The sequence below is a fragment of the Falco cherrug genome, chromosome 2 (genome assembly GCF_023634085.1).
Source record: "Falco cherrug isolate bFalChe1 chromosome 2, bFalChe1.pri, whole genome shotgun sequence".
NCBI lineage: Eukaryota > Metazoa > Chordata > Aves > Falconiformes > Falconidae > Falco > Falco cherrug.
Window position 1 is genome coordinate 94,346,261 of NC_073698.1, and position 27,569 is coordinate 94,373,829.

Genomic DNA, 27,569 nt, shown 5'->3' on the forward strand with positions numbered 1-27,569 from the left:
GGGAGGAAGCGGCGTAGGAGGCTCCGCTCGCCGCGCCGCGCTCGTCCTCGCCGGAAAGAGGAAGCACCGGCGGCGGCTCCGCTCGGGTCCCCGTGCCCGCTGGAGCCACAGGCTGCCCGGGTGGGTGCGGGGCTGGCGCACCCCTGTGCTCCCGCCTCGCTGGGCCGCGGCGGGGCGGCTGAGGGAGAGGAGCAGCCGGGGCCGCTGAGGGAGGGGCAGCCGGGGCGGGCGGTGGCGTGAGCGGAAGAGCGAACAGCCCGGGAGGGAGTTTCGCTTTCGGAGCCTGGGCGCCTGGCGGGGCGGGCGGGCGGCGTCGGTGGCGCAGATCGGCTCGGCGGGCTCGGGGCTCTGCTTGTGCTCCGCGAAATGTCGGCGTCCGGCCCCAGGCGGGGGTGCGGGAGCTCGGGCGGGAGGGATCCTCCCGGCGCTGGGGTGTGGGGCCGGGGCCAGCCGTGCGTGACGGCTGGTTTTCCTGCCAGCTGTTGGATTTAATTGTTTGCCCTACTTGGCGGAGGCGAAAGCTGCTCATCGGCTTTGTGATCCTTGAAGCCACTGACCAGAGTCAGGGCATGGCATCTGTGAGACCAGAAAATTAATTTTGCCTTCAAAAACAGTGCTATAGAAGTTTCATGCTCTTCCTCTTTTATGACTAAACTGACAAGCCGTATGTGAAACAAACAAACTAGTAATTGTACAGCTTTTAGCATTTCGTTTTGACCTCAGATTTTTGGCCCACATAGCTTTTGGGTTTCTGTGCTGGCACTCTGAGAAGACAGACCCTCATTTTGGGAGCAGCAGAGGGTTACGCTGGCTCAGGCTCAGTCCAGGTCAAAAGAGCCATAATATATACGCTGAAGTTTGATCGGCATGCTTTGAATTTTTAGGTCTTGTGATTAAATGTGGATTGTCTCTGCAATGATTTTGTCTTACGTGTGATCTGTTTCCCTTCCATTTGCAGGAATTACTGCTACCGGTGTAAGAACATTGCTGTGAAGACTAGTGATAGGTAGGTCTCCATAGCTCAACTGACTCTCCTGTTGGGATGACCGACGGCCATAACTGTATCCTAAGTGCCAGACAGGTTTTGTATTTATAGCTGTTCACAAACAAGAATGCAGTGTATAGTGTTGGGAATTTTTACCCTTTCTTCTTTTTAAGCAAAAAACTTGCACTGCCAACTGTCTCAGCAATCACAGGCTTATATTTCTGCGTGACTGTAACTAGGGCGCTTTGGTATTAAAGTTAACATCACACACCAACAATGCACAGCATTAATCTGAAGCACAGAGTGTCAAAACACTTTTCAGACATTTCCCTGTTCTGGTGGTAATTCTACACCAAGAGTAAGCATTAGGAGTATAAAATTGCTGTTTGTGGGAAGATAAACACTATTGATGTTGTTACATGTCATGCTTTTCTTACTGAACTCTTCAAATATTTTTTTGAAGTGTGTAGTAGGGTGAGTTCAAAATACACAGCACAAACTGATGTTTAACACCTTAAATTGTGAAACTTGCTGCCATGGGATGTCATGGAAACACAGTGTTCATGGGTTCAGAGAAGTTATGTGTTCTGGCTTAAAATGCCAAAAGCAGTTTGGAGCCGAAAAAAGTATCTGAACTGCCACTTGCTGAAATCAGGGGAAATGCACTATGAAAAATAATTCTTGTATGTGTACAACAGTGTTATGTTTTACTGTTTCTTACTGCCCATTGCCAGAAACTGGATACTAAGTTAGGGACGTGTCTGACCTGACTGAAGAAGGCGCTTCTCGCAGGCTAAAGTAGCAGAGCCAAAAGCAGTGGGCAAAGGACATGGTCGACTGTCTGTTGGTTTGGGCATTTCCCATTTAAACCGAGTTTCCTCTTTCGGGAGAGCTTTATATATGTCTTTAGTTGAAATTTGCTGAATTTATTGAAGTTTCATCTTCCTTTCATAACATATTGTATTTTTACCGTAATATCATGCAACAGGTTAATTAATCATGTTCTGGTCGGTGCTGTGAATGACGCCAGCCCCTCCTCGGTCCCGCGTGGGTCGGTCGCTCAGAGCCGTACCAGCCGCCGCCCGTTCGGGGGCCGTGTGCCCGCGCCGTCCACAGCGCACCGCTAGGGGGCGTAGCCTCCGCAGCATGGGTTGTATTACCGAGTCATAAATAACAGTATTTTGTCGTTGCGTTTGACATTATGACAGACATTGTCTCAACTTCTTTTGACTCCAGTGGAATTAGGTGCAGTCGTTGCTTCGATCAGATTTATTTGTTTCCACTGACGCTTACTTGCCTCACGTTGGTACAGACACAGGCGTGTTTTGATGAAACGGAGTACATCCATATCTAATTATCAGTGGGGAAATATTTTAAAACTGACAAAAGGAAGTAATAAGCTATAAAAAAATAACTTCTCTGTCATTAATGGGCAGAATAGGCAAACAAATCTCTTCCTCATTTTAAATTCCACAGTTGCTGGTGAATTTCATATGTTTATTTGCTTCCAGATTTTATTTTTTAAAGTGTTAATTATAGAAGTAATCACATGTATTTTCTGGTTCTTTCCATGTTTTATATTTAATGTAGTTTCTTTTGGAAGCGTAATTCAGCTGAAAATAAAACAAACTCATTCTTTAATTTAGTGTCCCAGCTTGCAGCATTGTTGTGCTTTGCTTTGTATTTGCCTAATGTTTCATAAATAATTTGTGAAAGTAATGAATATTTCTGTGTTTGGCAAAACAGATTTTTCATATTTGGCAAACTAATACAGTTGGATAGTTTTGCCAGGGTTTTTCCCCTCCTTCCCCTTCAGAGAGCATACGTACATGTTGTGTATTAATAATAAAATATCAGGCTTCATCACTTACTGCTTTAAAAACTGTATGTACGTTAAGCTCTGAACCTGATTTCTGCTCGTGCTGGGGCTAGTTCAAAGAATCTTTTTGTCATGTAGTAATTAGGGTGAACGTGAAAATGAAATACACATACTTTTCTGTAGTGTAAAATGAAGGAGTTGGCTACCGTGGAGTTAGATTTTTAAGTATGAGAAAAAGACATTACACCATTCTTGACAGTATCCAGATGTATATGAGGAAGGGACAAAAAAGTATGTGTGCATGATGAGAGTGGAGATAAAAGTTTTGAAGAGGGCTAGCACAGGAAATGAGATACTTGAAATGGACAAAGACGGATAGCCCAGGAGTCTTTTATCTATTTGTGGATTTCAAGAGTTACAGGTAACTGCAGTGTTTTACAGTGACCTCAGCGCTAGGTTTTCTTCCTGCTCCAAGCAGACAGGAGAGAATATAATGAACTCACACACTTTGGTTGCCTGGTGCTTGAGTCCGCAATCCTTTGCTCGCATGATTGCAAGGGGACCGCTCATGTATGTAGGGCTTCTTGTAGATGCGTTGTTGTGACCAAGGGTTTATGGATTTGAGCTTATTGTGGACTTTGCAAAGGACAATAATTTGCCTTTGTGGTAGCTGCATAATTTGCATTTTCTTTGAATGTGGCCCATCCCCATTCTTTCAAGCAATACAGCTTGGCTTAAGAGGCAAAAAGTTGCTGTTTAATCGGTATTGTTAAATACGAGGCAGAACACAACTAGTATGTACTTTATTCGTATGCATTTTGAAAAATCCTAGTTTTATGCTGGTATAAATCTGTAACAGTTGTAAGTGCTGTCTTGGCTATATTCCAGTGTTGCTGGGAATAGCGTTTGAAGACGTCTTAGGGGTAGCAATGTAGTTGCGTGTACTGGTGTGTACTGAGTTTCTGGTACCTTGCATTGGCACTCACCTAACATAAAGTTCAAGTTGAGGGTGAGAGTATGAGGAGAAATACGTGGATGAAGCAGCTAATGTCTTAATGTAACAAAATAATTGCCAGGTGGGGAGGGGATTCAGAATATTTCTCAGTGATTCATGCTGATAAATCACACTGAAAATAATGGCAATTATAAATCCTGCCTGGTAGTTATAGATACCTTGTTCTGCCCCCTCTTACCCGCCTTCTTCCTCCCACCCATCCAGCTCCAGTTGTCCTTCTTCCTTTAACCTTTTCCTCACATTTAACAAACGGGATTGCAACTTGAATTGGCTTGTGATATTTTTTTATGGGAGGCAGGATCAGATGTTGGGGGAGGAAGAGAGAAATAAGGTGAAAGAAGGGATTGTATGCAGTTATACGTGTATGATAGGTTTAAACAGAAACTTTACTACTTGAATGGAGTGAAGATGGGTTTAATTATTTTATGGCAATTCTTTTGTAGATGTCCATGTGCAGACACCACTAAAGAGTCAGAACAGTGTGTTTCATTGAAGTTTATGCTTTTTATTTGGTATTGATTTGGAAAATAAAGGTCGTAGAAGCATAAAGTGTGGGAGAAAGTAGAAAGGAAAAGGGTAATGGAGAAAAAAAGTCTTCAGTCCCAACATTTTAGGCTGTGTTGTATAGAAGGGTCCCTTTTAACCTTATTGTAGTGGGGAATTTTAACGAATGGGATTTTTACTGATGCTAATCAAAAGCTATATAAATAAGAGACTTCAGCTAGCCACAACAGAGAAGGAATATTTAATAGCTGTAGGCCATAGTACTCAAGTTTAGCAAAAATATATTCAGTGCTTGTAACAATCTTAGTAAGTGTATTTTTATGAATTAAAAAGCTACTGTTTTCTTTTCTAGTTCACCTTGATCACCAGAACAAACTCCACAAAAGATGGTAAGTAGTCTTTATGGGTTCTTACGTGGTAACTTAGTCACATTTTATATACAAAATGCATATAAACACTTTCATTCAACTTTCAGTGCAGACTTAAAAATTAGATGGGAAAGTAGCTAAACTGCTTTGAAAATAGAATTCATATTACAACAGTGAGTGATTTGTCTGCTCCTAGGAAGACTGCAGAGACATAACAGGAAAATAACAGAGAACTCTGGTCGTTTGCCTTAGATTTATAGCTTTTGTTTCCTTGAGGAAATCTCTCATTTCCATTTATTCCACAGCTGAAAAAGCACAGACATAGAGCTAAGTTAGACTTTAAAGAGTTCCTTTCCCTTTTCCACCCCAATGTAAAACACTTCTGTAATTTCTTAACAGATGTATTTTTTAAATTCAAATGTAAAAGGGGTTTTCAAGGGTCACTTTCAACAAAAAAGCCACAAAAAGTAGTTGGACAGGCACCAGCATCACAGTTCTGTCTACATGAACTGGCTTTGTGTCTTCCTTTCCCCTAAATTAACAACTGGAGTTAGTCAGCTAGACAAATCAGCCAGCTGGATTCCAGAGCTTTCAGTAAAGTCGTCAAGGCCCTTTTTAGAAGCCTTTTAGAAGAACTAGAGATAATTTTTGAGCTTTAAAAGAATATGTTGTCTTCTTTGGAAGTACACAGAATGTAGGAGATACCTGCTTTTGTCCGTGGTGTTTCAAAACTGTGTTTTTAAGCAGTGGAAAAAATAGACAAAATGTTCTAAAAGTAGCCTGTGAATGTATCAGATTTGACAACAGGACATTCTCGTCCAACTGCTGAAGGATGAGGAGTCAGCGTGACATTCTTAAGCTAAGCAAGAACAGTAAATAAAACATTGCTCATCCTAGCTTTTAGGTGGTTGGATAATAAAGAATGGAGAAATTCCATATGGAAGGCAGATGCTTTTCTTGCACCCACTCATCTCAAGAATAAATATTCTGAAATGTATGGTCATGTAGCAGCACAATGTTAGACCAAGAGGAGAATCGTAATGAAGTTTCACCTCCATGAATTGCTACTTTTCAGGAAAGATAATCTGTCTAGACTTTAAAATCACATAGCTGAACCCCACAGCCCTTCACAAATAGGGTGCCATTTTTGTTCAGAAGTATCTTAAAGAATACAAGTTTGTTGTGGTGGGGGTTTTTTATGGAGTCTGTTAGCTTGGAGGTGTTTTGTTTCTGAGAGCACTTACCAATGACCTTAAAAAGAGATAACTTTTATAGATGTCTTATGGGATAATGGGCTCAATTTTGCAGGAAGACAGGAAACATGAGAGTCACAATTACTATTCCAAACTCTCTAGCTTTTGCATCATTGCCTGAGAACCAGAAAGTGAAAACAAATGTAAGTAAATGAAATTAACCACTCTTGATATTGTTAGCATTAAATGGAAAGTATTTCTTAGGCTTTCTTTCTTCTCTTTTGTTTTGGGATATTTTTTATCCAGAGAATCATTGTTTTAAGGCTACAGAATGGTGCTAGTGCAGATCAAGAAAACACACTTGAAGAAAGATTTTTGTCTTGTATGCCCTTCTAAAAAAAAAACCAACAAAACAAACAAACAAAAAACACAACACAAAGGACTGTAAATGTCACATTCATCTCTGAAAACCTTAGCTAATCTTGCCATAGTTCTGAGTGTTTGCCAAAACATGACTTAATTAAAATTCTTCCAATTTAAAGTACAGATTCCATTTTGGCCCAGATACAAGATTTTTCTATGGAAATGAATATGTGGGGGAAAGAAAAAAACATTTGCTATTTATTTTACTTGTTGTAGGCTCTGTTTTACTTTATGGTCTTGGTTTAAGATCTATTATCTCCTCTTTTTGAGAGTAGGACAAGGAGGGAGATGAAATGGCCTGTAGAAAGGAGGCTTAAGGCTAGAGGGACTGTGGGGCTTTGTAGTTGCTGGTGAAATTTGAACAGCATGAAACTGTTTTTTCAAGAAAACTAAAATTAGCTGGAAGACAGGAGAAGGTGTGTTACAGTATGTTTCATTCTGTAGAGCTATTTTTCCATGTACTTTATCAGTGGTACTTTATTACCACTTGTCGTATGTTGGTTGCTGATGAGTACAAAAGGGAGATTTACTGGCAGCTTGCACTTGGCTAAATACAGTCTTGTTTTTGATTGAGGCCATGATGGATATATGAATTTGGCTGAACTGCCATTTGACCTTTATTGAGAAACTTACTTTGGCAGGCAGATGGAGGAAATATGTTACTGGATAAAATGAATGCCTTTGTTTAATATGGAGGAATTTTAATCTCTTGTGTTTTCTGTCTGCGGATTTGGAAGTCAGGTGTAGGTTGTAATACATACACCTTGGAATGATTCAGTTCTTGTAACTCACATGAGTGGCTAAGGAATTGTGGAATATATCCACATAGCTTATCCCCTAAAAAGAACCGATTCCTGCTGTAGTAGCACAAACACTTTGAAAATACCTTCTGGATACTGCAGCTTCTCTATTGCTGATTCTTCACTGGTAGTTCTGTTGATGAAAAAACAACGTCCTGTAAGAGTAATGAAGTGTAGCGCACTTGCACTGCGTTAATACTTGTCCTCCTTCAGATCTATATGGTCTATCATAGGAAGAGGATGACTTAATGATTAGAAGGCAGACTTTATGCTTGTGTTTACAGTGTTTCTCCCCTCAATTACCATTTCTTTTCTCTCTCTTTCCCCCCACCCTGGGTTGGGGGGAGGGGGCTTATGTTCTTTCCCTCTCCCCGTGTTTTAGCAACAGGAAGGCGCTGACCCATGGTATTCTCAGCAAGTGTATGCAAGATACTGGAAGCACTATGATCTAGCCATGCGCTGGATGCGTAGACACCAGAAAGCCTACAGGAAAGCCTTGGAGTCCTTTTATCACCTACCGTGGCATCCTTCTGCAGCCTCTCCAAGTAGCCGCTACTCAGATTGGGATGGGAATGATCTCCCACATACCCAAAACTGTTCTTCCAGCAATAGCCCACGTGGCAGAGCTCCGTACCATAAGGGAGCTCAGCAGTACACAGATGCCCACCAAGGGAGGGAGGATGCTGACAGGGACTCTGAAATGGAAGAAGACTCTGAGTCTGAAGGGGAGATAGAATATGACTTGAGCAACATGGAAATCACGGAGGAGCTTCGCCAATTCTTTGCACAGACAGAGAGGCACCGGGAAGAACTTCGTAAGTCCATGCTTGTTCTATGTTTTCTGGTACTTAGTGGCCATAACATTGAGTGATGGATGGCTTCATCGTTTACAGGTTTTATGAGAATTCACAGAAATATGCAGTGCAAGTGAGCAAGCCAAACAATGAAGTAGGCAAAACTGATGGGTGCACTTAAGTCCCATTCATTAGAAATAAGTCTTAGAAAATGAAGGTTTTTTGGTAAGAGAGAAAATTATGACTGCAAAGAGGAGAATAACACGTTGTCCGGAAGACAGTACTAGTCTGAAAGAAAAACTCCATAATTTTTGTAGTTAAATCTAATATATGTCTGAGGGGGGAACCCAGAGGAAGTGCTTTACTACATCACTGAACCCTAGATTAAGCCTCAATGTATTTTATTACACAGAGAAGTCATTTTGTTTGTTATTCTTTGGCTAACCCAACCGTAAAATTTCATGACCTTTTTCTTCTCCCCCTGCATCCCTAGGGTACTCTTCATTCTGTACTATACCACAGGTTTCTCTTTGTTTTGCATCTTGATCTGCACCCAAATCCGTAAGCAGGGAATATAAACCAAAGACTTCAGATTTTTCTCAGGTCTTGATCCTCAGAGGTATTGGTCATATTTGTTTCTGTGAAATCCTTAAAAGAAATAGAAGATTATGCTGTACTTTTATTGACACTTTACTGCATATGTAAATGTTGCAGGCAAATTTATTATCTGTTTTAAGGAAGCAGTATGATGAAAATAACTTTTCCCACATGACTCCAATAGGAAATACCCATAATGAATGTTTAATAGAGCTTTGTCTGAAAGAGGGAGATGTTTTACAAATGCATAATAAAGACAATGATATTGGGTGGGAGGGATAAAATTTGTGTTCTTTTAAGTTTTGTAATCAGCAGGCATCCAGTGAGCTAAACACCTCAGCTGAACTTCACACTTCCCATCAGTATGATGCACAGTTGATCTAGTTAGCAGAGGAAAGTGAGGTAAGGAGCTCAGTGGTAGTGCCTGACACGCATCCCTTTCTCATCGTGCTGCTGCAGAATCAGCTTGTGAAACATTCCTTTGATGAGGTATGGGATACTTGAAGATGCTTTGCTACTTCTGGAAATGCAGTACATTTTCTTTGGATTTATTTTGCCTTTATGTTTAGTGGTGTTCAAAGGCATGCGAGTGGTTAAAGTGGTATCCTGGAAATTGAGATGTCTGGGCTCAGAGATGTTCTCTGTTGCATATGTCCTGTATGACCTTGGTATAGCTATTTAATCTCTTCCTGACCCCTCACTGGCTGCTCTTGCTAAAAATATGATCTGATTCTTTATGATGAGCAGGTGAATTGGGAAGAGGTTTGTGACTCAGAATACAGATTTTACTTCTGTTCCTTCTACCACAGTGGTACTTTTCTGCTGTGTGCCATGTACTAGCCTACTTCTGTGTAAGTCCATTCACTTCAGCAGCACTATTTCAGATCCTCAAGCAAATTTGAGCGGAATCTGGTCTTTAGCTGCTGCATGCCTCAGTTTCTTTAGTAGTTTCCCTATAAATTGAGGATAGTAATAATAATAGTCTGTAATTCCTCAACACATGAAAAACTAAACAAGTACTTGATTTATTGAAATTCAAAAGTGCCACAGAATTCTCGGGTGATAGCATCTAAATGCTGATTTTTTGAGTAATTAAAAATACAGTATGATCTTGTTCAGAAATATTTTTTTTCTTGCATGGTGGGTAGGGGAAAAAGAAAATAGAATAAATCTTTATTTCTGTTAAAGCTTCTCAGGAGAAACAACATAGCTTCCCTCATGGTGTGGAAATGAGCTGGTATGGAGACGGTGTTGAAGGCAGTACCACTCTACTTTAGGAGGTAGTGGTATTAATTTTCCTGGATGCTGTTTCTGAACAAAATGAAATTGAGAGTTTCATTAAGCCATGATCCATAATGATGCTATCATGTTATATCTTCCATCCTGTGCTGAATAATGCTTGTCATTCTGTATTGATGCTCCAGAAGATGGAGATACTACTAAAGAAGCCCACAGTTGCTGAAATGTTTACTCTCTGATGCCTCTTCCTTTTAATCCCAAACTGTATGTATGTTGTGTGTCCATTCCCCCTGCCAGCCTCCCCGCCCCCACATAGGAGCAGATTTGTAGAGGAATTTTGGCACTAATGTGCTCAGTAATGCCTGAAATTTTAAGTATCATCCATGTCTGGAAGAGACATTTATAACGTTGAGGTAAGAGTACTAAATTTTCTCTATAAACTGAATAAGAATATTTGGGTATGTCAAAGCAGAATACCAATAGTAACCTTCATGGTCAATTGCAATATAAACCAGCTGTTAGGGAACATTAAGGAGGAGTCTATGTCGCATGTCTTCTTTCTTTGGCATAAATAAGGGGCTCCAGGTAGAGTTCACAGCCGTCGACCCCTGCTTCTTGATATGCAAATGGGGGAAGACACCTGGCTTGTTGCTTTTTTTAAAATGATTACTATGCAAGAGTTTGATACATGCTTACTGGCAACTTACAGAAGTGAGACATAAGATAGGAAGGGGAATTTGGCACGTAAGGATGGGGATACTAGTACAGAGGATGGAGGTCTGACTTACCTTTGCGAAGGATGACTTCCATTGGTCTGGTGGGTTTTTTAAGCCCTGCAAATTTAGGAAATACTATGCAGCTATTTTGGATGTGCATATTGAGAGTCTTCATTTACCAAGTAAGGGAACAGCTGGTTCTCACACATGATCCATGTCTCATCAACATGTAGAAGGATAATCAAATGGACTAGGAAGGAAAATCCTAGCTGATGTTCGGCTCTTTACTTCTAATGCCTGCTATAGAGTCTGCTGGAGGTAAATGTGGTCACAGACATCAAAGTATAACATGTTGCAAACTTCAGCTGTGGAAGACTTAAATAGGCCTGAAGGTGTAGGTGGGAAGGGCCTTTGTGTCTGGACATGACATACAAGTATTAATTGCAAAAAGAAAAGTGTCAGAGACAAGGAAGCCATCATGTTGGACTAGACAAAGAAGAAAACATTAGGTTTATGTCTTTTTTTCGGTACAAACTTGAAGAACAAGCAGATTCCTAACTTCTGTAGCACTTTTTTTTTGTTTTGTTTTCACAGTGGGCATTTGCAGTGATTGGCTGACTTGGACAGTAAAGCTTTTGAAACTGGCAGCTCTGAGCCTTGCTACATGATTTAACACTTCAGCAGTGATACAGTTGTTCACAACTAGCCTCTTTTAAAACAATCTCTTTTTTTTGGTCTTTGAATTCTTGCCAAATTCTACAGTTTTTCTAGTCACGTTGTGTTGCAGTCAAGTTATGTGTTCCTGGAGTACCCCAAAGTAATAGTGAGCAGAGTTTACCTGAGGCTTTATGAACTCAGACATATTAATGTACTACAAACTTATCTCATATTCTATATATTCTATATATTCTATATATATTTGACTAAAATCCCTTACAGTTTTAATTTCTTTGCTCTTCAGTTGTTTCTTCATATACAATCATAATTATCTAGTGATTCTATTTTTTAGTGGTTTTTTTTTTTTTTTTTGTGAAGCTAGTATGTTGTTCTGGTTCTTCATGTAACTGGTGATCCTAATATACTGTGCTTCTTGGGGAAGTTTTTAGTTGCATTGGAAAGTCTTCCCTTTGGCTGTTGGAAAGTATGAGGTTTTTTACTGGGTTGCCATACCTGTCAGAGCTAGGTAGTATGCTGAATTCCCCAAGCACCCTAGAGGTAAAGGACAGAATACATTAAGTTGCCTTTTTATGTTTGCAAGAATTAAAAGGACAAAAACCAAGAAATGAAGATTCACAACCCTAACAATTCTGTAAATTGTCTGATTGCATATATTTATTACACTGTTAAATTTAGCCTCTGAAACATGTAGTTTTTCCTTAAAGTAGTTTTTCTTTGTTCCCTTTTTACATATAAGAGAAAATTACCACTGTAATTGAGTGAAGACAGCATTGTGAGTACATTAAGAACCATTCTGTAGTAAACAGGCAATGAGACAGTGTCCTTTATTTAAAAACAAAGAAAAGCAAAGTACCATCATGTCAGTTCATTACTGAAGGATAATAGTCTGTCAATTGTTAATGCTATAACTAGGGTTTTTTTCCAGTAAAGCCTCTATTTGTATTGCCCACATACCCTCCAGTTTTTCCAAAAATAATGTTGTCTCAAAACTTTCATGCCAGATGGAAAACCTTTAAAAAAGAATTGAAAGAAGATGGCAAATGAAGATGTTTGTTTTAAATCTGCAGTTTGTAGAGTTTTTTTCCCTCGAGTTTCTTTTTCTCTGAAAGATGACAGTTGCCACTGCCTCTTCCATGAAGAGAAAGTAATGGAATTTTCCGTTTTTTGAAACTTGTTTAAATAGCACCAGATCCATGAAGCTTTTTTTTTTTTATTTAAGGCCTCCTATGTGCTTCTTTGGAAAAGAGACTTTCATGCAGGTTTTTTGCCACCATGTTTTCTTTCTTTCTCTCACTTTTGGTAAATGCTTCTCCCTGTTCTTCTGTCTGTCTGTCTGTCTTCCTCAGACTGTAGTTCAGATTCTTACTCTCGGTCACAAGCATTTTTTTTGTATCTTCTTCCCTACCCTAAACTGCCAAAGCAGTGTGGATGATGAACTTACATCTGCTCAACTTCCTTAGCTTTGTGAGCCTTGGTTGTCACATGAACTTTTACCACTATCTTTAGAAGTTGAATTGCTGAAGCTTCTGAGAAATGCTTTTGAAATTAGAGTGCTCTCTGCAGTATGTGTGGGTGCTTGGGAGATGCTTTTGAAGCACGTTTTTTTGTGAACTAAAGGAGAAATGTGAAAGGCTCTTCCTTTGTAACACATATCTGCTCTTGATGATTTTATTGTGTAGCAGCAGAATCTTCTCAAGGGCGCACACTGTGTCCAATGTAGAGGCTGTGTTATTTGGTACTGGAAGCCAAGAGCTAAGAAAATGCCTCCTTGCTAGAGAAACAAGGAAAACTTGCAATTTTCACTGCTTTAATACTGGAAACTAATATGTACCTGCAAAAACAGGGGTTCTGAATTGCGTTTGGAGAGCAACAGTTGGGCACAGGTTTATATCCATTTCATAAGAGACAAGGTTATCTTTATACTAAGAGTATCAATTTGGGAACACAGCCATTCCTAGAATATGTGATAGTTGAAAATGGCCTTGGATCTCATGCTGGAGACAGATTTGAGCTTAGAGGAATGTATAGCTTTGCTATATGGTTCTATGCCTTTCATATCAATCCAACAGACTTTGCAACAAATGGACACGCTGCTGTACAGGAATTAATGGAAGAGAGGCACTGCAAAACTTGAGGTGCTGCTGAGAAAATAGTGACTTCCTGTATCACGGGACTAGATGCAGTCAGAAATGGATATCCTCTGCTGCATGCTCAGGAGTGTTGTATGAGGGTTAGCATATAGAACTGGAAATTATATGTCAAGTCTTTGTTATGTGCCTGGGGCTGAGACTGACAGTGTTAGCAACTCTGGAAAGTATGCAAGTGCAAAGCCAGGCTTATTGTTTTGCTGCTAAGGGATGGCCTAGGTTTCAGCTCCTAGGTGGTGTCTTAGAATGTTGGGACACACCATGCATGCAGCCTGGACAGCTGGGTGGAGCTGGGTCCTGGAATGCCACTTCCCGGTCTGCCAGTGGCTCTGCTGGGCTCAGTTCTTCCTCATCATGCTGTGGAGTACTGTTATTTGAGTTAGAGCAGGTTTATAGCTCAGAGCATGGGAAAGAGGCTCATGTGGTTCAGTGTAACTGTAGTGTAGACATTGCTTTAAGAGGAATGTCAAGATGTCAAACACCTATTTCCTCTTACATTTGATGGAAATAAAGGATGCTGTCTTAATGCGAAAATATGTATTAAACTTTGGAAACCTGCGTTTGAAATTGTCACCCTTTGTCTGAAGTGTTCCTGTTGTTACATCTGAGATAATATACACATGGCTTGTTGAGAGGTTCTATTTATTCATATTTATAAGGGATTTTGAGTACTTTAACAGGAAGTGAGCAAAAGCCTCAAGTGGTAGAAGAATGAACAATATGTTCTGCAAAGAATTGTTCATTCCAGACCTTTTGTTTAACAGTTATGTTAGATGTCATCCTTGGGACCAAAACGCATCCTATCAACATCATCCTTGCTGGACAAATACAGGGTTTGAGCTACCCTTTCTCCCAGAGAGCTATTATCCCCGAGTTATTCATGAGTCAGAGAAGTCTAGTAATGTGTATTGTTGCTGCTCTTAGTAAATCAGTGCTTTAGTTAAATTCATTCTGACTAGACTTGTCTTGAGGATATGAGGATAAGATGTGCAAGACAGAGACAATGATTGTCTCTCTCAGCTGCCCTGTCCCTCACCATCCGTGTGCTAGATCTTCTTTTGATAGCCGTTTCTTGATAGTTGCTGGTCTCAAAAGGAGACAGGTCAGTAGCTTGCTGTGATGGATTAGCTATTGGAACTTTCTCTTTACAAAGAAAATCCATGTGGTAATTCAGTTCTAGGTTGGACAGGCACAAAGTCAGTGCCTGGTTTGTGTCTGTGTGGTTTCCAAGGATTGAGAGCATTGCTGTGACGTACCTGGGCTCTGCAAAGCTTTGGCAAAGAACCACCAGGCAGACCTCAGGGCTGGGAGGCCACATGTGGAACAAGGAATCCTTCCCCAGTCTTGTTGTAAGAGCAAAAACAGCTTTCAGAATGCTGTTATGGAAGATTACTTCATATGGGAACAGTTTGGTGTGGGAAGACACAGATGCTGCTTACACTCGAAACTGGTGCTGGCAATTTTTTGAAGGCAGGTCTGCCTGCTTGGTTATGCTGTTAGCATCTGCAGCTGCTCTGAGTGGCTCCTCTAGTCATCCTTTCATTCTTTGTCCCTGCAGGGGAGCCTGTGAAAGCAGCTGCAGCTGCTGTAGAAAAGAGCAGGTGAGATCATGCTGACAGACACAGCTCTAGGGAAAAGTGACATAAAAGCTGCTCTGTGCTAATCGCTTGATTTGGGCAGTCTGTGTTCACAGTTTATGCACTTTTCCGTTTCCCCTAAAATTCATCAATGACTGGTTCCATCTAGGAACCACATGTAGCATTTCTGGATCTCTAAATGATTTTACTTAGGAGAGAGCTTTGTCTGAGTTTTGTGCTGATAAATCCCAATTCTTATTTTATTAAAGTTAAATCTTCCTTTAGTGCGATACTCTCGACCTTGTAAGTGGATAGTGACAGTATGGGCTATGATCTGTTTTCTAACAGCCTTTTTTCTATCTGCCTGGGGGAACTGTTGTAGGAGGAATTTGTAAAGTTTCAGGGTGTAAAGAACTGGAGTAATTGGAAAAGCAAATGTCAAAGACCAAGGTGGAAATGGATGTAATGTATGCTTTCTGTGCTCTTATCTAAAAAATCTGCTCAGAATCTACAATGGAACATGGCAGCAAAGTGTCTCAACTGTTACACGTTTTACGTCTCTGTTACAAAGTAAACCTCTTGTTCAGATTTGCTTGGAGACACATCATTTATCCCTGCTAATTTTAACAGGGTGTTGCTAATGCCCAAAATTTAGAGGCACCATTTGCTTTTCAACATCTTTCACTGTGCCTCAGTTTTATCAGAAGCATCCAGATAGAATTCATGTCCATCGTCATTAGGCAAATGTGGGTGCTGTGGAGGCAGAAACTGAGAGTTTGAAGACTTCCATCTGCCTGGGTCTTTTTGAAACTCCTTTCCTCACACACTCAAAATCAAGTGAGAGTTAGACAGAAGCTGTTAGGCTACCCATTGCAGACTTGGGTGGCCTTTACAGACTTCCATCGTGACCTTGGATGTATCATTTGGGACTAGATCCACAAAAGCTTTCAACATAGGTGGAATTTAGAAACAGATACCCAAATTAATAATCTCTCTCTTCCAACCATGCCTTCCAGGAAGAAGAGGACTAGTAATTTATACCCAAAGGATGATGCATTTTAAACCCCAAGGTTTAAAGGGAACATTGTCACTTGTTTTATTTCCAGTGGCTGGGTTGAGTAGCTGTGACACCTTGTGCCACATGATCTGCTGTGAAGCCCGTTCCCAAGGGATCTAAAGCACCTCCTGCTCTAGCACTTCTACCTATCTCCTGTGATAGCACTTCCCTGTCGCTCAGGAACGTAGAGAAGGTTGATACAACAACACACCAAGAAAAGGTTGTGCTGCCACCGTTGGAAGTACTCAGTACAGATTGATCCAGCTGTTCATCAGTGTTACACTTGGCCTCCAAAGTACCCACACCTGTTTATCCAGTTACCAGAACTTCCCTCAGATACTTTCAAGTACATATTCAAGTTCTGAGTTGTCAGAACTCTGCTGTGCAGTACACTGAAATCATGGAGGCAATGTAAAATGAAGAATGAATCTTAAATGGGTATTTGCACTGAAACCAGGTTTGTACTGAAATGAATAACATGGGTGTTATCCTATTGATTGTCATTGTTCATTTAGCTGCATAAGACTCTCCAGAGTTTAATTTCATTTGTAGTTGCTGAAGTGGTGGTTGTTGCTCTAAAAGTCAGCTCTGTACTCACAGAAATTGGAGAAACTTTGCCAAGGAATGTAGGTCTCCAAATAGGCCTTGATTTTAATATGGTGGTTCAAACGCTAACAAGCCAATACTGTTGTTTTCTCACTGTGCTCAGGCCTTGCAGAGCACCTCTGTTTCTAGGAGGTCTCCAGTTTCTGATGTGGTTGCTGAGCAGAAGAGTTGGAAGGTGCTTTAAAATTCATCAGTTGTCATTGCTTTGGGATTTTTGGCCACTGCTATGGTGGGAAGGAGGCTTAAAAAATTGTAGAAGAGTCCAGACTATGGAGACTGCATCATGTGTGACATGATGGAGGAGGTGTTGAGGTGGTAGATGGCAGAGCATCTGGCTGACTTTGGAGGAGTGCAGGAAGAACTGTCTGCATTTTTTGATTTCTACATTTCTCAGTAGGTAAAGCTGGTGATACGTAGTTATTTGCATTCCCTGCTTTTGTGTTCTTCCCTTGGCATTAGTTACTGACCTCTGTCATGAACAGGCTGACGGGCTAGATGAGCTTTTAGTCCTATGACTCTTCATGTAAAGCCCCCTCTTCATCAAGTCAATTAAACACTTCATCTGTGAATTTGTCCCGTTGAAGCAACAGAGTGGAGACATGGAGGTCCCACTTGCCAAGAAGTATAACTCAACTTTCTGAAGGGCAGGTTGCCAGCTCCCTTTTTGAAAGGAGGCAGTGCTCAGACTTCTGCTCCAGCATCTGACTCTGGAATTATTTCTGGGGTCAAACATTTGCCTTTTGTGGAAGGTACAATAGACACACATCTGCAGGTTTTCTCTGGCATGTTTTCCCAATGTTGTTTTGTTGTGTTTTTAATACTGGGCATAGCAATTATCCTCATGTATTTAAGTATATTTCATTTAATTTACTAGAATGCTGAAATGAGCAATTAGAAGATCAGAGGTAAACTAGGTTTCCAAAGCTACCCCTTTGCCCTTTCTTTCAGAAGCTGTGATATAGTTTGCCAATTCCTTTAGTTTGACCCTCTTGCCAGATTGATTGGTTAGGCAGCACACTGTAGTTTACTAAGAGCATGGAAAAAACCACATATTTTCACGCTGAAATTGATTTTATGTGGATCAGAGATTGTTATTTAATTCTCCATGTCTGCAGTAATACTAAATTATGGACCTGCCAGTTAACTGAAAGGTCAGTTCATAGCCTGAGTATGTGTCCTTTCAGAAAATCAGTGACATGATTACAGGTTGTTCTCAAAATAAAATTGTTTTTCAAATGTTTTTGATAAAGTAACAGATTTCCCTACATATGTTACTGAGTTGCTTTCTCATATCAAACAATAAACTAAACTTGAATTCAGCACGGCAGTCTGTGGCTGGAGGCAAGAAAGAAATTTCAATGTAAAATTTGAATGTGCAAGTTTGATTTAGAAGACTGACACAGGCTACTTTTGAGAAAAAAAAGGAAAAAAAAAAAGCACCAAACTTTCAGTATTATTCAGCTGTCTAGCACTCCGTACATCATGGAACACTTTCTTCCAAGTGCATGTGCTTAATTTCTATTCAGGACACATTTAAAAAATGATTGTGAAACTCCCCTGTTCTGGCTTGTTTTTTAAAAAAGCACTTTTAAAATTGAACATTTCCTTGTTCAGTCTCCTCTGACTGTTCCATAAATGTATGCGTATATGGATACAGTCATATATAGACTGAAGTAATCCTTCTGTTTACTCTAGCACTGGTGTCTTTGTCTGGCATCAGCATTGTTGCCATCAGCGACAGATTGGAGTTGTTTTGGGGGATGGGAGTGCAGAGTCAGCTGGTCTGTATTTAATCTTTCTGCTGTAGACTTGATCCTTATAGAGGCAGCTGTCAGTGCCTGATCCTGTACTAATTTCTAAGCAGTGATCGGTCAGCAACTCCCTGGCTGTGTAATTCTGTCAGGTGGCACAAGTGTGCGGTCTGGACACTGTCTCTGGTGTGATACAGACCCCTGGTTACACTGTGCTCGCCTGTGCATTTTGCATCCTAGATGCACACTTACCTTATTACAAATTAGATTTAGAGCATTCATATCTCTAGAGCAGGCATTCACTTGAGGTACCACTGGGCTAGCTGGTTGCTTCATGTTTATGGGATTTGATTGTTTCAGTTAATTTTCTGGTTAGGGTAAGAATATCCCTTTTTAAGGGTTGCATTGTGGAAGATAATAGAAGAAAATTTAAAAAAGGTGATTTGTTGTTTACCTGGACAGTAACCAGTGGCCCACTGCTAGTGTAAACATGCACATGAAGGCTTGTATTGTTTCCATCTAGAATCTCTGGCAACTTGTTTTGGAGACCACACGACAACCCTTCTTGTTTTTTTTCTCCTGTTTCCAAAACAGAAATAGGCTTCATTATCCAGCTAACTTCTAACTTTCTGCCAGTTACTTAACTACAAATTTCAAAAAAAATTGAGATAATTAATTCTTTAAAACTGTCAGGTAGGAAAGTACTAGATTCATTTTACAGATTCCTTACTGTGAGACGTGGTTAATTTAACTTGAGAGGGATATATACCACCTAGTAGCAAACCTGGAACACCTTCATTCCAACCTTACTTCCTTGCCTTCTATGCATTTTGATTTCAAAGGTAGTTTCTCTCTCCTTGCCATCTCGGTAAGTGATTTTGTGCTGTTTCTACAGAGCTATCTTCTTCAAAACGTAGAAAATCTGTATTATATTGAAAGACAAGATAACAAACTGAGTAATTCAGATTTGCAAAATCTGTTTGCTGTCTGCTTAGACAGCCTGTTGCAACTGTGTCTGTCTTAGGGAGCACACTCTCTTGCCTTGGACTATTTTCTGCTTTTTCCAATAGGTTTTCAGTTGTGCTTCAATGAACATGTCTCAGCGCCACAGCTGAGTTAAACAATTTTTCTTCCTAGCCATTCACTCCTGCTCCGGTTCTGCCCCTTTGGTTCAGCATGTGTGGTGCCGAGACACTGAACTGTACCAGTATCAAATATAACTTGCTGGTCTTGGTTTTTCAATTGGGTTTTTTGTTGTTGTTGTTGTTGTTTATGATTCATTGTGTGACCCCTTAGACAATTGTAGCAGCATCCTTGAGGGGCCTAGGAGCTGGAGCACGCAGCTCAGGGAGAAGGAGGGGAGCAGAAACTGTGTAAGCTGATTTTGTAGCAGAGGAAAGAATAATGTCCGTGGAACCATGGTTTCAGACTGCCACAAGCTTGCCAAGGAATCACATCTGCTCTTACTTCAAAGCCTGTAACAGAACATTTTATTTTTTCTTGAGAATATTGCATTGCTTGTAGATATATGTGGTGAAATATTCAATTACTTTTAACTCATTCATTCCTCAGCTAGCAGATGGAAAACTTGTCAATGTAGATACTTGGGGTTTTAATACCTTCAGCATTTTTGGTAGTTCTCTTTCATGGTGGTTGTGACTCTGGTTGCTGAGAGCTTATCATTGCAGACAATTGCTTCCCCCAAAAGCCGCCTTTATTCCTACTCAGTGTTTTTAAGCCAGCTACGGAATTTGATTTTTCTGCATAGGTTAGACTGCTGGCATAGTAAGATAGGGCTTAGCTGTCTCCACGTCTTTGAAGATCAGACCGATGTTAAAGATGGGAAGGGGGAAGTTTTATTGTGTCATCTGTAGTCCTTCTGTTACTTTTTTTGCAAGCACAAAGTTTTAAATTTAAAAAGTTTAAACCTAGGTCTGTTTTCTCCAAGCCAGTTTACAGGTAGAATGAGGCTGTTTATTCTGCTATAAAATAGTCACTCTCTTCTTTCAGTATGTTTCCACAATTTTTGTAAGTTGCTTAGTGTTCCAAAGTAATCATCCAGCAAGTGAGACTATGCTGTTTTCGGCAGCTCAGGATATTTTATCTTTATAGGTGTGGAGGTAAGTCACAATTGTTTGTATCTCGTAGGTTCCCATTGATGGGAACTCTTGCCGTGCAAAGCTTTGCACTTGATAAAGAGTAATGCTTGAGATGTCAGCCCTCTGGAAATCCAGAGCTCTGTAGAAATCAAACACCGTGGATATCCTGTTTACAAATCCTCATGTTTAAATCCTTACTTTGTTGGAATTCCTGTAGGCAAAGATTTTGGTTTTCCCCATGGTGTGCCTGGTTTATGCAAGTACAGGCATAATAAAACGGTCTGATGCTATCACCTCAGAAAAACTCATGTGTAAGTTTATGATAAAGGTACTTAGCCTTTCTAAGGAGATGAAGAAGCTGGCATTTTGCATCGAGAAGCTTGTGTGGGCAGAATATTTAACACAGCAGATAGGCTTGTGGGAAGTGGCATTCAAAGAGAGAACTAGGAGTTTTTAATCAGTAGAAATGGGTGGTGTTTTTAACTCAGTGTGGGCTGCTCAAGATCAGCTCAGGTAGCATTTAAGGCAAGATGAGCAAGCTCAGAAAGTGCACATGCAGCAGTAACAGAAAATCATTCGTCATTTGAAATAAGCAGACAAATATGTGAACAGGGGTATAGGTCAGTCTGAAATCATGGAAAAGAAAAAATAGATCAAGGCTGGGGAAAGTGCAGTATATCCTTGTAGAATAATGTGCTAACTAAGCAAGAAACTGAAAGTCGGTGAAGGCCATTTGACACTTAGAAGGAGCAAGCCCTTGGTCTCTTGCCATAACTACCATTGTGTGAGGCAGAACGTGGCAGACCGCAGTGTGTGCGCCTAGAGAACTGTGGAGAAGGCTGCCTGTATATGAAACATTGTCAGATTGCATATGATCACTGGCTACGGTGAGCTAAGGGTTGAATGTACAAATATTAAGAGCTAAAAATAGTATAAGAAACCACACAATGCTGGATATGAATCTTTTATCAAAAATTCAACATAGATAATTACACTTCCTACTTTTACCTTCTTTTAACGTTGAAAAGTCTCTCCGTGGAGAATTCTCTCCAAATAAGGGAGTTTATTTGGGGTTTGGTTTTGAAGGGGTTTTTTTCTTTGTTTTGGTGTTGGGTTTTTTCCCTTTTAATAAGAAGAGGATGAATTCCAGAGAGCAATTTTTTTTTATTGCTGCTTAAGCTTCTCGAAGGATCTTACAAAGAAAAAAGAGCAAAGTGGATCAAGCTTACAGAAAGTATATGACATTTTCCTTTTTATAAAGTAAGAGAAACAAGACATCTTGAGTTTCTAAGGACCTACAGGGAAAATAGCTTATGTCTTGAAGAGCTTAGGTCATAGTTTTGCTGAAAGTATGTAACAGGGCGTTTGTGTGCATATGAAACCCCAAAAGCAGTGAACAGCTAAGATACTGGTTACTGGGTTTGGCACTCCCTGAGGATGGGAGTAGTTGTCTGTATTTGTTCACTTTTCTTTTCAGCTAGTACACTCCAGATTAAAAGTCATCCGTAAAAGGTGGGAAAAGTTGGTGGGTGGGTGTGTGCAGGCAACAACCCAAAACTTTCTTTCAAAAGGCCTGGAATCACTGATGGCATCCCAGAATGCAGTATGAGTTAAGTAGAAATCTCAGTATTCCTTAAATATGGAGAAAAAAGGCTATTTACTGTGTTTGGGAAAAGATGTCTCAACTGCTTTTGGCCAGATAACGACTTCCCAGCAGAACTGCATGTGGTAGGAATAAGTTAATTCTGAAAACAGCTTTAAGAGAGGAAGAGCATCTTTGGGAACAAATGGAACTGACCAATTAGGAAAATGTGCACAATGCTTTTTCTTTGTGCAGGAACCACACACCACTGCAGCTGCTTGCCTGCCTTGTGAATATTTGCAAAATTCCGCTCCATGATTGCGGGAAGCTTGCCAGTAGTTGAAACTGAGTGCTGTAAAAGAAAGCACATTTATTTCAGTCTGTGTGAAGTGGAGGGAGGAACTACTTAAAACTGTGTAAAAGTTATTTGTTTCACATTTATAACTTGGCAGCACAAGGACTTATGAATTTGGAGTGTGAAACTGATTTGAGAATGAGCTGGGGACTTCATTGCTGCAGACTGAGAATTAGTGTTTTGATAAACCTTGCTACCTAATTCATGGATGAACATTTGGTGCTTGGTTCAGAGAAATTCTGGTTGCCTCTATAACTTTAGGGCTATAGACATTTTATAATTTTGTTGGTTTATTTTTTCCATTGTCAGATGCTTGTCATCTTTTTGAGGAAGATGTAGTTGCACATTTAGCTCAAGTTGCACTGCTTTGTATTGTTTTTGAAGTAAATTTTGAGGTAGTGGAGAGAACTCAGACTGCTGGAAAGTTGAGCAGTTCTACTTCCCAGCCCTTGCCCCCACCAGAGAAAACTTAAGTGTGCATCTCAACAGGACAAAACTTTCTCTGCTTTCATCTATTTTTCATCTGTATTTGGCTGGAAATACTGCTTTTGGAAACGCAGTAGTTTACATACCCATTCTTCCATGGCTTCTCGACAGCAAAGAGTGCGGTCACTGACAGTGGAGTTTGTCATGGTAGTATCTCTCTGCAAATAACTGATTTGAAACAGCAACATATTCCACGCAGCTACAGCGGTATCGCCAGCAACAGCTGACATGTTCTATGTTCAAATCCAGCCTTTGGTGCAAAAAACTGTGGGTCCCTGTAGCAGATTTCTGCCCCCAGCCTCTGCTTGGACTCTATAGACCTGATGTATGTGTCAGACTCCAATAGTCACTCCGGAAATTTTTTAACCAGTAGCTATGGAACAGTAAAAGTCAGGTTAGAAAGTTAAGGGCAGTACATCTGATTAGTGTAAAGTAGAACATAGACTCCAGACATTCATTAGGTAATTCTGAGAATGGTATTTAAATTGGTATTATTATTTTGATTGTTAACATTAGTATCCTCCAGGTTTATGAGCTACTCTGTGCTACAAAATGGAAATTGATGCATACTAAACTCTAATCCACTCATCCGTCATAAAGCTTCTGCTAGAGACCCGTTTAATTTCCAAACAGAACGATTCATTATCTATCTCTAGAGATGTTAATTTTTCTTAAGTGTTACTGTGTGCAACGAGCTATCGGAGAGCATTCTACAGCAAGCAAGCGAGGAAGCAGCTGTCTCTAGTATGCAGCTATGGGACTAATGAATAAAAAATTTCCATGGGCAATACAGAAGTACAAGGAATTGTCTTTGTGGCCCAAGAGAGTCAACAAATACAGGTTCAGTTCATGCCCTGCCAGAGTTTTGCTGTGTAACCTACAATGGGAAACACTGGTTTTCCAGATAGATTTTTGTTTTCTGGATAACACTATTCAGTGTAATTTGCATCAAGTTCATACTTAAAAGCATGTTGCCTAGTTGTGGACGGTCTGGTGTCCCAGGAAGTTTGTTTCAGTGGGATGCAAGTGACAGCCTGGGTGCTATAGCCTGTCCTCATAGCACTGGGTCCTCTGTAGGCAATTTTAATTCAGACCTTCTGGTTAAAATGGCCTAACACCAAATAAATCTGACTCTTCCAAAAATACATATGGACTCTAATGTATGTTTCTTTGTGAATTCTGGCAGTGCAGCCCACTTCAGGGGTGTGCCCTTAAAGCAAAATCACAGAAATGGCTCTCTGGAATACATCACTAATGACCTCCCAAGCTCTCCTGCCCTTCAGCCACCAACACAAAACTGTGGATGGTGTTGGAAATGACAGAACAGAGGCTTTCTGTGTCCCTGTCAGACAAACAGATGCCAAAATTGAGGTTTCTGATTATACTGTGTAAAATATCTCTTTTCTATGAATGAAGTACAGGGATAATTCATTTAGGAAGTCTGACAGGCAGTCAGTTGGCTGCTCTGTACAGTACTTTCCAGTGTAAAAATAAACTGCAGATGTTTGACACAGATATGTCAGAATACTTAATTTTGGGTTAGGGTTTGCAGATGTGTTTTGTGGAAGCTAAATCCCTGTCTTATGGGAAGGAGGGAAGAGGTACATAGCACCAAACTCTGAGAGGCATGTCCTGTGTGTGTGACCTGTGGACACTCTGTCCCTTTTGATGTTTAAAAAAAAAAATGCTGTCATTAGTAGTGAACTATTCCTCTAATGCAGTTTTGAGAACAGTCATTTGTTATTGGTAGGCAAAGGAGTTCAACTGCCAGGTGATTTTCTTCCTCTGGTAGAAATGTCCCCGTCAGAGGGGAGTTTTGTATAGCACTTTGCTGTTTTAACTGCACAGGGCATTATTTGTTCCATCAGAGCAGCGCTCAGGATCTGGAGGCAAGTTTGGGTACGCAAAATCAGGTTCTTGCTTTTTGACTGGACTTACCAAAGAGGATTTTTGATGACAGATTGGTCCAAATGTTTCACATCTCTGAACTGTTTTGGATCCTCTTTAAAAGACATGATGCAGGGATTTATGTTGGGTGCTGGTTTTGTTTGTCTTCAAAGCAATAGCAGTAAGGCTGACAGTTTTGAACTTTGCAAGTCTTGAGAAATGGATGAGGTTGGATAGTTTTATCTAAACACAGTGCTTACATCTGTGTTTCATTGGATGCACTTCATGGCAGACATTTACATGACAGACCAATTTGTTCATTTTCATAGAGTAGTAACTGATTGATTACATTTTCTCTTGGCTATGGTTCAGCTGAAGTTGCATTGTCCTGTGCATTGTTTCCTTGTCTCAGCTGCTAAGTCATTACTTTGGAAACAATGCTTTTTTTTTTTTTTGGTGGTTTGGTTTGGTTTTTTGTGGGGTTTTGGTGGTGGTGGAAGTTGTTCTGGTTTTGATGGTGGTTTTTTTTTTCTTTTCAGGGCATGTGTATGTTGGGGAGAAATGAAACAATGCTGGTTTTTACTTGTTATTACTAATACAGAGAGTTTTGTACGCTTTCAGAGTTCAATTCCAGGATCTTCTTTCTTCCGACTTCTTCCAGCCTGGCTTTATCATGCTATTTAGTAGGAATTTGTCATTATGCATAATGAGCACAGCAGGATAAGTAACACACAATTTGTTTTGTAAGTTGCAGAAGTTGGCTGTACCCTAGACTGTGTGGATCTCTGTTCTCTAGACCCAGCACAATGTGGTATTAAAAAAGTTAAAATAAGATGAGATTGGTTGATCGCTCTGTAATTTACATGTCTTGTGGTTTATTTGTCTAGGGAGACAGCAGCAGCTGGAAGCTGAGCATGAGTACGTGGACGCGGATCAAGACCTTCACAAAAGGGCAGGGCGCTCTGCGCAGCCACCTGCAGAAAGGCCTGGGGAGAGGCGAGTGGCAGAAATGAAGAAACTGTATGGTGCCGAAGCTGCCAAAATCCAGGCAATGGAGGCAGCCATGCAACTTATCTTTGATAGAAGCTGTGACAAAAAGCAGCCCAAATACTGGCCCATTATACCCCTTAAACTCTAAGTACCTGGACTGTGCTCTGACCTGGCACGGAGCTGTAGGAGTGGATGCGTCGGTCAGGTTGTGCTGCTGAAAGAACAAACTGCACATTTTGGTTTTGGCTGGGCTTTGGGACAGAGGCTGACAAGAGTAGCATGTTTCTTTGCCCTGTGTTCCTTTTACACTGTCTGTCAGCGATGATCACGGTCCAGTATATGTACGTACAGTTGTCAAGTAGTAATAGGGGGGACAGTAATATCAAACATGTCTAAAGTCATAGTTTCACTCATATGATACCTGCCTGCCTCGACCATGCCTGCAAGAAACATAATCATGCCTATATTCAGTGAACTAGGAAGACTTAGTGATGTGAAAAATACTCTATGAATTGTCTGCTCTTCCGATTTAGGAAATTGAGTGGTCCCATTTTTTAGTCTTATTTAATGTAGTAGCATTTGGATCGTGTTTAACACAGCATAGCTTAAAGTGTTATGTTTGCTAATCTTGGATTTTTTTTGAGAACCAGGAGCCCAGTGGCCAAGACACAACATATCAGATTACTGTAGCTCAGTCATTTGAATTTTTTTCAAACATTTATAATAAAGCAGGAAGCTTTTATTCTTGACTGATACTTGTCTGGCAGGAGTTCAACTCTAAAGCGTCATTACATAGAAAAATGTTTTCATGAAGGGGGTGGAGGGAATTGGGGGGAAAATCCTGATGTGGCCCTGACTGTTCGAGATCTGTTTAGTGGAAGAGAAACTTAAGAGGCCAAAGCACTCTTGGATCCAGTGCCTACAGTGATTTTTGCCATTCTAATAAAAAGCATCTAATTGGTTTGAAACTTTTAAAAAAGATGTGTTTGATAGACAAAGGGAACATCTGTGTGCTGTATATGGGGGTGTTTATAAACAAACATGGCTACGTTTATTTTAGGTGCAGCTTTCCAATGCCCACCTGCATATTACATGCACAAAGCTTAGACGCAAGCAAGTTAGATGCGCCTCTGTGTGTACTCCTCCGTCTGCACAGGCTGTTTGGCTGCGCTTCTGTCACGCTTTACTTTTGGTCTGTTGTGCTTGCCTCGCTAGTAGCTGACCAGGTGGAGTGAGGCACACAAGTGGTCTAAGTAAGAGAGGCAGGATTGGACTCTCAGTACTGGTGACTCCTTAGAAAATGGTACACTGAACGCTTCCAAGAACTCTCTGTGAAGCACTGCTGCTTATGTATCATTGTGTGCTGAAGGCCTGTAGTTTGTATTAAGCAGCATTTCCATGCCAGGGCAAAGGAACATTATGCTGCTTTAATTGTGACAAACAAACATGTACCTTTCTGGCAACACAGGAATGACTAGATTTCGAACTTCAGTTCACACCTACTTTGTCTGGTGTATTTCGGTGGCATGTGTAGTTTATAATATACACCAGCCGTTGCTGTGCCCTCTGCAGCACCCACTGCACCAAAGCAAATCTGTGGTGCGGTTTGGAATATCTCTGGTTTTACTAGTAGTTACTATGTTCTTTCAAAGCAGCATTTTCATTTTTGTTCCACCTTCTTCACTTTAGATGTGACAAGATGGAGTTAAACCCCCCCAGTCTCCATGACTTTACTGGTCTGATTAATCTGAAGAACTTTACATAAGACAGGAGAGGGGAAAAGAGTTACAAACAGTCCTGCATTTGTCTTCCTTCTTGGTTTTGGTGGGTTTTGTCAGAAATTCAGTGTTTTGTTTGGGTTTCCTTTTGTTGACCAAATAAATTACCTTCGTAATACCTTA

At 40.5% G+C, this 27,569-nt stretch overlaps 1 protein-coding gene across 3 annotated transcripts; it reads left to right on the top strand.

Annotated features, from left to right (window-relative positions):
- Window positions 1-27,569, top strand: GEMIN8 (gem nuclear organelle associated protein 8). Of its 3 annotated transcripts, none has more exons than XM_055702288.1 (5): window positions 1-120; window positions 959-1,006; window positions 4,676-4,712; window positions 7,490-7,922; window positions 25,566-27,569. In XM_055702288.1, the coding sequence occupies exons 3-5, from the start codon at window positions 4,710-4,712 to the stop codon at window positions 25,814-25,816; spliced, it is 687 nt and encodes a 228-aa protein (XP_055558263.1). In that variant the 5' UTR covers window positions 1-120; window positions 959-1,006; window positions 4,676-4,709; the 3' UTR covers window positions 25,817-27,569. The 3 variants fall into 3 exon arrangements, with proteins under 3 accessions (XP_055558263.1, XP_055558264.1, XP_027654424.1); XM_055702289.1 differs by having other exon boundaries at window positions 959-1,001; window positions 4,675-4,712; XM_027798623.2 differs by lacking the exon at window positions 1-120 and adding an exon at window positions 348-613.